The sequence below is a fragment of the Achroia grisella genome, unplaced genomic scaffold (genome assembly GCF_030625045.1).
Source record: "Achroia grisella isolate CSIRO2021 unplaced genomic scaffold, CSIRO_AGI_Agris_v1 utg567, whole genome shotgun sequence".
Taxonomy (NCBI): domain Eukaryota; kingdom Metazoa; phylum Arthropoda; class Insecta; order Lepidoptera; family Pyralidae; genus Achroia; species Achroia grisella.
Window position 1 is genome coordinate 2,421,014 of NW_026712947.1, and position 12,223 is coordinate 2,433,236.

General features: G+C 30.5%; 1 protein-coding gene across 1 annotated transcript; it reads right to left on the minus strand.

Moving 5' to 3' along the window:
* Positions 1-9,794: 9,794 nt before the first annotated feature.
* On the minus strand, positions 9,795-11,633 carry LOC131848694 (vesicular acetylcholine transporter). Its single transcript, XM_059198623.1, has one exon. The coding sequence runs from the start codon at positions 11,631-11,633 to the stop codon at positions 9,795-9,797; it is 1,839 nt and encodes a 612-aa protein (XP_059054606.1).
* Between the last annotated feature and the right edge of the window lie 590 nt (positions 11,634-12,223).

Genomic DNA, 12,223 nt, shown 5'->3' on the forward strand with positions numbered 1-12,223 from the left:
GTAGAGCTAGTAGTAAAATATAATTAATCACAAGAGCATCACAAACTGGTTTCGATAACACTCAAAGCTGAATGGATTCTGTGTATCTAGTTCAAGGGGTTGTTGAGGGGGTCGGATTTAGAAGAGGTGCTTGTACCTGTCAGACGATAGAATTAAAACACTCCACTTGTTTGACTGTCTGCCTTAATGTTAATTACTAATTCAAAGTGTAGATAACGAATTTTTAATCTACCAGCTGTCCCGGCAAACGTTGTTCTGCCATATAAAATGAAATGAAATAATTTATTTGCGAAATATTGGTACAGTATTATAATTAAGATGATGTTACATGAAATTGATTGTTCAGCAATATTTACCATACAGGCATGCAAATTACATGAAGGTGGTTGTGTTACTTAAATATTCATGGACACTGTAAAAATTACCAAGTGACAGCCAAAAATCTAGTTTGCGTTTGAATAACGTATGAGACCCCAGTTCTTTAATCTCTCTTGGAAAATTGTTGTACACTTTGATTGCCATAAAGTATACATTTCTCTTATGTAAGTCTAATCGACACATTGGTGTGTATAATCTATCATTAGGTCTCGTTACTCGCAGTGTTGTGTCATATAAATTAATAACGCTATAAAAAAATAGGGATTGGTGATAAAAGGGTGAAAATTTAGGGTTGTATGTATTTTTTTAATGACACAATCAAAAAATGTAGACAACCCTTATTACTTAGGGGTATGAAAAATAGATTATAGCAGATTCTCAGATCTAATGAATATGCGTATAAAATTTCATAAAAATCGATTAAACCGTTTCGGAGGAGTATGGTAACTAACATTGTGACACGAGAATTTTGTATATAAAATTCAAAATTCAAAAATCATTTATTCATGTAGGACATTTTAGCCGCTTATGAACGTCAAATTTTTACATTATAATTTTATTTTTTCCCTACCGTCCAGTTCGGTATATAGATCCAACTGAGAAGAACTGGCAAGAAACTCAATTGAATTACTTTTTTTTTTTAAAGCCAGTTTATTTACAATGTATTTTTATATAGGTGTCTATGTCTAACATTAAATGAAAATTCAGTGCATGAACAACTATTGCCATGCACACTCGTTCAAGTAATCGTTTAGTGACTAATAGGCCTTGCTCAGTAAACATGATTTAACAGATGTTTTGAATTTATTTAAGGGTAATTCCAACATATCCTTTGGTATCTTATTGTAAATTTTTATACCTATTCCCATAAAAGACCTATTAACTTTTTCTAAACGATACTTGGGGACAGCAAGTTTGTCTTTAAATCTAGTATTAATATTATGAATATTGCTGTTTTTTGGAAGTTTTTTATAAGATTTTATTCTATTGGCCGGTCTCGGTGATCTATCAGTTAAGCATATCGCCTTACGTCCAATTATCACGGGTACGATTACTCGCACAAACAAGTGTTTGTTCCGATCCTAGTGTTTTCACGTATACTATGTATGTATTTACAAAAAAGTATCATAAAAAAAATATTCATGTAGGACTTTTTAACAGTTTATGAACGTCTAATTATTTGTATTATAATTTTTTTTCACTACCGTCCAGTTCAGTATACAAATTCAATTTAAAAAATCTGCCAAGAAACTCAACTTATTTATTTTATAGACAGTTTATTTACAATGTATAATTGTATAGGTGTCTATGTCTAACATTAAATGAAAATCCCGTGCATGAACAACTATTGCCATGCGCGCTCGTCATTCAAGTAATCGTTTAGTGAGTTAGGCTTTGCTCAGTAAATATGATTGAACAGATGTTTTGAAATTATTTAAAGGTAATTCCAGTATATGATTTGATTTCTAAACGCATTAAAATATATTTAGGGACGTATTGGAATAAAAACAAAAATTATTTTTGGTGTAACAATTTTATTCGATCACTGAATAATTTTGACCACTTTAAATACGACTAGAGATATAATATTACATGATAATACGATTATTTCGTTACCAGTTACTAATTAATTACATTAAAACTTTGGAAAAATATTTTACACACTCCTTTTTGTATTTTTTGCAAGTATCTGTTAAATTATATGGGTATAAAATCATCTTTCTTTACAATTCATATTTCTTTATAAGTACCCAAAGCGAAACATATTAGAAAAACCAATTTTGAAGTATCATTATCATTACATAAAACAAAGTCACCGTCGCTGTCTGTCCGTCCCTATATATGCTTAAATCTTTAAAATTACGCAACGGATTTTGAAGTGGTTTTTAATACATTAACCGATTCAGGAGGAAGGTTAATATGTAGATAGTATAATGTAAATTATTTTTCCAAAATTCCACTCTAATAAACATACAACCATCCCACATGTAGCTATCTGAAAGCTATAACATATACAACATTACTAACAAGTTATAAAGAAATGCGACATATTAACATTTACAAGTCCATATGTACTACGTGATTAATATTACGTTTATATTGCATTAGAAACTGAGTCTCGATTAAAAATTTATTTCAACACACTTATAATCAAAAAATCCTATATTATTTAAGTGGAATTATAATTATGACTATGACCTACCGGATATAACTCCCTACATTATGGTTATGTATAATGATTTTTATACTTACTATGAATGTTTATTATAATAATTAATAATTATATAATATAATCTACCCAAGACTTAATTTTGAATTTAATTGTCACAAATGTATCAACATTTGTGACAATTAAATGGTAAATGTTTAAATTGATCAATTGTCAATAGGTTAATTCACATTCCACAAATATTGGTTACAAGTGGTTTATTATATTTATACAACATTTAAATTTTATTTATGAAATATTACATTTTAAGCTGAATTAATAACATATCCTAAGTATATTATGATTATAAAGAAATGTATAATTATTAGAATGAGGTATCTATGAGAAAATGTACAACGAACGATGCAACTAGACTAAATATAACTAAACTACTTGTAACAGATTTAGTTTATAAAAATATTAATCTACTCTACAAGCAGTAATAACAGCTCTATAAAAAAACAAGTTACGTGAAATAAATATTTATATATTTATTACGATATATATCCTAAGAGCGGCATGGCCTCAATATGTTATAAGGGTAAGGTACAATAAGCAGCAAAATGTATAAAATTATCCTCAGATTGAACTGGGTAACATATCCGATGGGAATAATATTTATACTAACATTATATATATAATTACAAAATAAAAATAATTATTATATATTTAGGAGCTATCCAGAATAGAAGTATATGTCGATCAAAAAGTTGCTCAGTATAAAATAATAAATTTCGGAACTAAAGAGATGTGTGTCGGGATTTTTTTTCGCCGAGGGAGAGAGATCAAGCCTATAAGGACGAAAAATGAGAAAGCCCATGAAATTGAACTGCAATGATCTCCAGGAAAGTTCTATTTCTAGTTTCGCATATACTCTTCATTACTCTTTCATTACTAATCCTGTAATAATCATGAGCTATTTCAACTGATGTAATATTCTAAATAAAACAATACAATACTTACTTACAATACTTTTTTAATTATTATATAGCGGGAAACTTCAACCGTCATAGCGTGGATTTTCCAAATTTATCGAAATAGATATCTACTTAATTTATAGGGAAAAAATATAGATAGTGATAGATAGACAAGCTACTAGAAGTACACTAATATCTCCGTATCAATCACTCATATTTGTGTGGGATTTTGATCTCTCTATATGTACATTTATTACTTAATTACTTATAAACAATTATAATATTTTTTACAATGAATGTAACTATAATAACTACATCATAGTAATATAAATTGGGAAGGGAAAGAGCAATTGTGACTACTTTATATATGCATAAGCTTAATACTAATAGAGATAGCAAAGTTAAAGATGAAAGCGTAGATAAAAAGATAGTCTAACTGACTCGACTTTATAAGTCGTAGAATGCATAATCAAATCAAATAAAGTTGATTAAACAACTCTTCTAATACTAAGAATAAAATGTAACTGTACACGTTAATATTACATTAACAAGGAGTAGCTAATATTGAATTAAATATATTAAATCTAGAATGTAAAATATGACATGATTTTAAATTAATAAATATAACAAATTAATATTAAAATAATATAGAAGTACTTGCAATAATATATGCTATTTAGGTTCACTATACACTAGAGTAGCTTATATATTATGAAATAGATTTAAGTAAGATTATTATTAATATGACATGAATTTAAATTAATAAATATGATAAATTAATATTAAATTAATATATAACGATGCTAATATTCTGATAATAAATACAAAGAGCAATACCTGATATATAAAAAGGAAACTAGCCCCGTAAAACGTAAGAGATAAACAGATTTAAAAATCGAAACTGTATAGTACGAACGTACGTACATAGTAGTATATATATATATATATATTTATATATACAGATGTAAGAATATATATGTTAAAAAAAAGTATAAATAGTAATTATAATGATAGATGTGAATGATAAGTAAATGTGATATTCTAATGAGAGTAAGAACTACGGACGGGTGTTGATCTAAACAAGGAAAGCTGGCTGCGAAAAAACACTTTCAATATTTCTCCATAAATATATAAATATAAACCAAATATATAAATATAGCAGACCCGGCCACGCGTTGCTGTGGCTAAGGTTCTTGAATAAAATAATATTGCGACTATAAATTGAGATGTAAGCTATCCTATCTTTCAAGTTGGATCAAATTGCACACAATGTGCAAATAACATTTGCAATCGATTTAGTAGTTTAGGAGTCCATCGCGGACAAACAACATGACACGTAATAAAGACGTGGTAAAGATAAAATGTGGGAAGACTGTAGCAAATTCCATGATGATCTTTTTATCGGTTTTAAAATATATCAAAAAGATACGATTATACATCCTTTTGAATTCTTTTTTATATCAATCTATTATAGCATTAGTTGCATTTTCAATTATCTCCATAGTTTTCTTCAGAAAACCCTCAGAGCTCTCCCTCATGAGGTACATCAGATACCTCCGCTTCAAGTGTTACTTAAACATTTTCAACCAAATGTTATCATAGTAATGTCAATCTTTATTATATAATAATACATAATCATAAAACTTTCTAATAATAAAGACGCTGTATTTAAAATAATAAATATACATAAACACCAAATAATCCGTTAATATTGTAGAATAATCTGAAAATGCAGAATTCGCAGTCAGAATTCCTTTAAAAGATTAAATTAAGGTTATACTATAGAAATAGAACGTCAAGTACATACCTTATTTTTATATATAACACGCATAGTTTAAATAGATACAAATAACAGCATCCAAAGAGAGCAATCAGTAATATTCAAACATTCAAATAATTATTCAAAATTCATTTGCAGGGCGCTTTGTTAATAACTCTGCGCGTAAATTGAAATTACAAAGTTAATTATATCAATAAAAGTGTTATTTATACATATATATTTTATATAAAGTTATGAAATAAATAATTACAATTTGTAAATTATAATACATTCTTCAAAAATTATAAATATCGTGTAATATATACAACAAAATAACATTAAACAAAAGATTTTCTTATCACCATTCCTTTTCAAGTCACAATATCTAAACACATTTTATTTTTTTATTTAATAAGAGTCATTACATTTTGTTAACAAAATTAATGATAATATAAATTTAATAATAATTTATTTCAACACTATTACTTTAATGTTGGTAAAAAAATGCGTTGATACAATTTTAAATAAATACAAATTATTTATACGTTTCAAATATTAATAATATTCATTTAATTAAAAAATATTTTTTTAATTAATATAAAATTTACAAAACAATATATAATTGTCTGTGGAATATTAGATTTTAATATAAATAATTAAATTAAAATTAATGTAACTTGTATACATCATGGCATTCAGAACGTTATATATTATCAAGAATATAATAATATATGTCATAAAAGACCATATACAAAACCATCCAAAATTGGTATTCATAAATATCCTTACATCTAATGATATGTGTCTGATACAGGTTTTTTATTGCTAATAATATAATATAATATAATCTTAATTATGTATAAAATATATAATTGCACGTATATAGAATTGAATACGATTCACAATGGTTCACAACATAACACATCGCAAGGAACTGTGTCGCGTATTTCGACTAGCTTGAATTGTTACTGTTTGATTTGTTAATTATATCGAAAATTATACCCTCAAAATTATACATAATTATGTACCATTATAGATTTCTTTAATCTGTTTACAAACTTCATTTAAGTATTATTGATATAGTTAAACTGGTTTTAACATGAATAATTTTATGGTAAATAAAGTTATTTACCTCTCTCGACGTTTCGACTAGGTTGCACTTGCCGTGGTCACGAGTTGACTGGAGTAACAGCGATTTTCAATGTTGATAAGCGCTGTGGTGCTTGAGTTAAAAGCCTTTTAACTATATTAATAATATGTGAAATCTAGAAATTATACAAAGTTCAAGTTTTCAATAATGAGTATATTGAATTCTCTTATTTCAATAATTGAAGTAGGTATATATTCAATATATTGAATTCATTTATAAGTATCAGTATATCATGGACATTATCAAGATCATTCATTGATAAAGAGATACTACTTATAAATACACTATAAATAAATTAAATTTTATATATTATATCCAAATACACGGTACAATTATGTCTTATTATAAATATTATGACTCTTTGTCCTGGCTCTACTAATTAATTGAATTTCGGGAGAATTTGACACGCAAATTGACAAATTTACAATAATTTACATATATAAATGCGAATATTTGATTTTATCAATTTAATTATAATAATAATGATCTATAGTGCCCGTTGTGGTAATAAATACCATAGGTTAGATATGCAACTATCTAAATATAATTAAAAGTAGATATTTTGTGCCGAAAGTATTTTTGTGCATGTACGAGTAGGTTCCACTATCATTACTATTGTACTCTGCAGGCTGGATTCTATATTTATTTTTTTATAGTTCAAAATGCAATGCGAATATATTATTTTTTAATTAATCATACATTCACGTAACTTTTCAAGCGTAATAAGTAGGCAACACAAAATAACGTTACCTTAGCATTCTCAATATAACAGTTTAACACATAATATTCACATTAATCATTTTATTTATACAATCTTTCAATTGACATGTCGGGCCCTTTACTTTTTCTTGTACAATTTTACTTTAGAAATCATATAAGTTTGTATCTTTTTTAATTTGTGCAAATTAATTTTTCTCGTCATTCGGATGGATAATATTACTATTAATGTTTAAAAAACAAAAAAGGATCAATGTAATACACAAACGTACAAACATAATTTTTTTATATATCTTTACATAGTATAAAATGAATACGCTTCTGCTAAGCGAACAGGCTTAGATCTTTTGAACTCCCCAACGGATTTTAATACAGTTTTTAGGATTAGATAGAGCACGACATGTACATCCGAGCGTGTAGCTAGTTAACATTTAATTATTAATAATTGAATAAATTATATAATATTCATAATTTAATTAATTATATAAATTAATTATTAAATTGTATAATTATATAATATTATTGCATATTGAAGTGGCAATGGGCAGGGCACATAGCTCGTAGGACAGATGGCCGTTGGGGCAGTAAAGTCCTCGAGTGGCGACCACGGACCGGAAGACGCAGCGTGGGAAGGCCTCCAGCAAGGTGGACCGACGATCTGGTCAAGATTGCGGGAAGGCATTGGATGCGAGCAGCGCAGGACCGATCGTCGTGGAGATCTTTGGGGGAGGCCTATGTCCAGCAGTGGACGTCTTCCGGGCTGCGATGATGATGATTGCATATATATTTTTTAAATGAGAATCATGTTATATTCTTTTAAAATATCATCCGTCCGAATGACAATATCACATTGTAATTAATACAGCACATAATCGCTAATTAATAAAATATACTAACCTAAGTACATAAATGTACAATTGAAGAAAACAGTCTACTTACCGCTGTACACTTACAGAATTATACAATTTAATTATATATAATCCACTTAGCCTAATTGAATCAAAAGATTCTGATATGTTTCGTTACCTTGGTTGCAACTTTATCACAAGTTGTCCCTTAACTAATTTACTAATTGATATTATAATTGATATTGATTAATTCATATGTGTAATTGATATTATAATGACATATCCCTACAATAATATTGGTAATAATGTTATGCATTATTTAATGATGGACAGATAATTGAAATTAGAATTTATAATGATCATATTAATGATATTGTGTTAATTGAAAAATTATGAATATTTATTAATTAATTGTTATAATCAATCCATTTCGAAATTTCTGAGGTAAATTTCTAATGATTTTGTTTGAAGTGTTTCTTGTTTTCTTTGCTGTAATTTGATTAATTTGTAATAATACAAAGACACTTTTCGAAACTATGTACATAAGTATGATTTGTATAATTATAAGATAATGTATTAAAGTTTTCTTTCCTTTTTTTTTGCAATCACGTCAGCATTCAACATCATTATGATTATTCCAAATATAGACATTAATAGACATTAGAAATTTATCATTTATTAATATTATATTATAAATATTTGCATTCCGATGCAATACAAATACAATTTCAGTATGCAAATCGTAATTTTAATAATTATCTACGATTTGATTATCAATTGATAAGTCAGCAGTGCCATTAACATAATCATTCAATATAACGATTATGAAACATTATTATGTCTGTTGTTAGATAAACATATTTTTAGACATAATTTCACGTGCTGTACTTAATTTTAAAATAACTTTAAAGGTGCCAAAAGAATTAATAATATATATGATTTCTTAGGCCCTTACATTGAATAGTGCTTAGTAGCGCTTCCTTACACTAAAACCTACTGTGCATAATGTAAGTCTTTCTTTACCAGTTTCTACCTTAATTAATTTATCATTAATGCTTTAAGCCATGGTTTCATACCTTATATTCGCATCACCAAAGTTGTAAATTCAAACAATTCTGATTCATACTAAACAAGTTCTAAAGCATCTTTGCTATCTATTATTTAATTTACAATATATACTGTATCATTTTTAATATTATCAGATTCAGTATATATTAAATTGTTCTGTGTTATTAATATGAATCAGCTATGTTCTTAAACGTTCTTTATAACCCGTCGATTATTAGATGTAAGTAATCGGAGCAATGTACGCTAACCTTTCTCTGGACTTAAACTATTTTCTAATTCTAGTATATACGCTAGATTACGTTTGGTCACGCATCGGCTTGTCTTGTTAGTTTGATATTAATCTATACAGTTTAGAAGGCATAATCAACAGTTATTATATCCGAACAATACAAGATCAACAAGGAGAACTGCCTCCAGAATAGCAACATTTCATATCACACTTCTGTACCTTTCCTTCTAAGTACATTATCTAAGTAAGACTTGAAGTCTCCATCGTACAGTACCATGGTTCTAATACAGAATCTGGTACACAATATCCACTCAGTATTCCATAGGGCCATTCTGAAAGCAGTCAATAATATACTTACTACATAGTTACAAAGCACAGCTATTAAATAGACATCTAGTCAGACACTAAATAACTCGCCGCTGATGTTACGCAGCTCAGTGATCGAAGTAATACCCAAAAGACATTTATAATTACACAACAAGTAAATTCAAAAAATATAGACAACATTGATTAGGTGTTCTAAAAGCCTTGTCGGAAGGGGTTTTTCACAGGCCCCGGCGCAGGATTTGAAGCGACTGGAGCAGGCGCTGGTGGTGGTGCAGTGCCAGCTCGGAACGGGTTGCTAGCAGGCTGAGGCTGTGCCGGCAACTGACGCTGATTGTACCCCTGTTCCGGAGCTTGTTGATACTCCTGCTGATACCCTTGTTGCTGTTGCTGGTCATAGCCCTGACTATAATTTTGATAGCCTCCTTGATAAGATTGGTCGTACGAGTAGTTTCCGGTATTGGCGTCCACATTCGACTCTTGGATCCCTCCAGTTTGCCCTTGCATGTTAGAATATTCCAGATGGTTCTTATATTCTCCATTAACTGGCCTTTGATCTTGCATACTGTAAGTTTGATATTCCTTTTCTGGTGGATCTCCCATCAATATATTGGCCTCGTTTTCGAATGGTTTAAAGTCGTAGATATGACGTAGGTACATCAGTACTGGGGCATACAAGAGATTACTGAAAGCTATGAAGAGATTCAGAGCTGTAAAGCCTATGGCTTCAACTACTTCACCTGCAATTATAGGTCCTACAGCATATGCAAAGGAGTAAGATATATCAGCTATTGCATAAATGCTTCCGTAAACTGATACATAGCGAACGTCGACCAGATAACCAAGTGTCGGTAACAGAGCAGTATCGATGAGAGCAATACCAAAACAAATTCCGCAAATTGGTATCATTAGCATTTTGTACGAGCTCGCAAAAGGTATAATGAAACAACATAAACCTTCCAGAGCCAGGCCACCAGCAGCCATTAACCACTGCTGTTGAGGATATTTTCTCGCCATTTTCACCGTGATTATTACGCCAAGCACGTGAGGAAAGAATGCTGGTAGCCATATCATACCAATTTTCCAATTATCTTTCGTGAGATTGTCTTCCATCCATAGAGAGATTGTGGGCTCGAGAAATGCTAAAGCCACATTTGACATCATAAGTGCTCCAGCGCAAACAGCAATGTATGGGTCCATTAGAAGTTTCCATATTGGTGTACCAGCTGGTTTGGGTTGGCTAGCTTCCTTCATTTGGGTTTTTAGTGGTTTCATTACCAGCAACAACATGAATCCATCTAATAGCGATATCAATGCAAGAATCAGAAATGGGACCTCTTTGCCAGCGAATTGGTATAAGGCACCTCCAAACGGTGGTGCAACAAGGCAACCAAAACTGATAAAAGCGAGAGCAATACCTAAAGCTTTAGAACGCTCAGCTTCTTCTGTGAATCTGTCTGCAATCATAGCCAGACCTGCAGTATCAGCGAATGCTGATCCCACTCCTTGTAGACTTCTCGCAAAGAACAACATACTGTAGCTTCGCCCGCATGCAAAGATTGACGTTGATAGAAACATTATTATAAGTCCAATCATCATGGGTATGTCATACCCGATACGGTCAATTAAGGCACCAGAAAAGGGATTGATCATGAGCTGTACTATTGCTTTAGATGCAAATAATACTCCTGTAGCTGATTCTTGCCCCTCGTGGGATGCTGGAATGATTTTTGTAGGTGTAATTGTTTTATTACCCTCCTTGTAAGGTGCTAAGGTAACGACATGATCGTAACCAGCCTCGCCCCATGCACCGATATATCTGAGATAGTCTGGAATAATCGGCACAATCACCATATACAACATGTTGTCCAACAGCAGTGCTATGGAAACTATTACTAAAATTATCTTTCTCTGAGAAGTGGGTTCTTGTATCTTCTCCCATAGTACCTCGCGAACCTCCCTGACCTCGAGGTTCACGACAGGAATGACTGTATGGTCGATTTTCTGCCATACTGACTGCGGTTCCTCCGCCATCTTTAATAGTAATTCCTATTTCAGATGTCCACAACGTTTATCTCTTATGAGAACCTGTGAGCATGTTCGATAAGATTTGTAGTCTTTTTCCTCTTCTTGTGTATCGTACCCGTCTCTCGCTTACTGTTCATTTGCTAAGTGATGACCCCCGGCGCGACGCTCGAATGGGACTTCGGAACCTGACAACAAACAGAAATGATCACTTTATTATCATTTCCTTGAGATATAGTGTAAGGAATGCAGTGGAATAGAGTCGTTTCAAAAGGAATTTGAGTCGATCTTTGTTTCTGTTAGTTGACATGGTTCCTCTGTCCCGAGCGGTATCATATCGAGAGCTCTTCTATGTCCAAAGATGATTCAGAGTCCTTTTGAACAAAGCACAAGGAAAACTATAATTATTAAGTGCACTATGAACACTAAGATCATCCGCGACACTCGTTGCAAACAGAAATTGTAGTCCCGTATTCTTAAAAGTTTTAGAAACTCATAACTATTAATAATTCTTACTTTCTTTCGTTTAAATATGCTTGAATGAAAATCAACGCTTTGAGAAATAAAGTGAGGGAAACATTCAATCAGTGCAATAACTA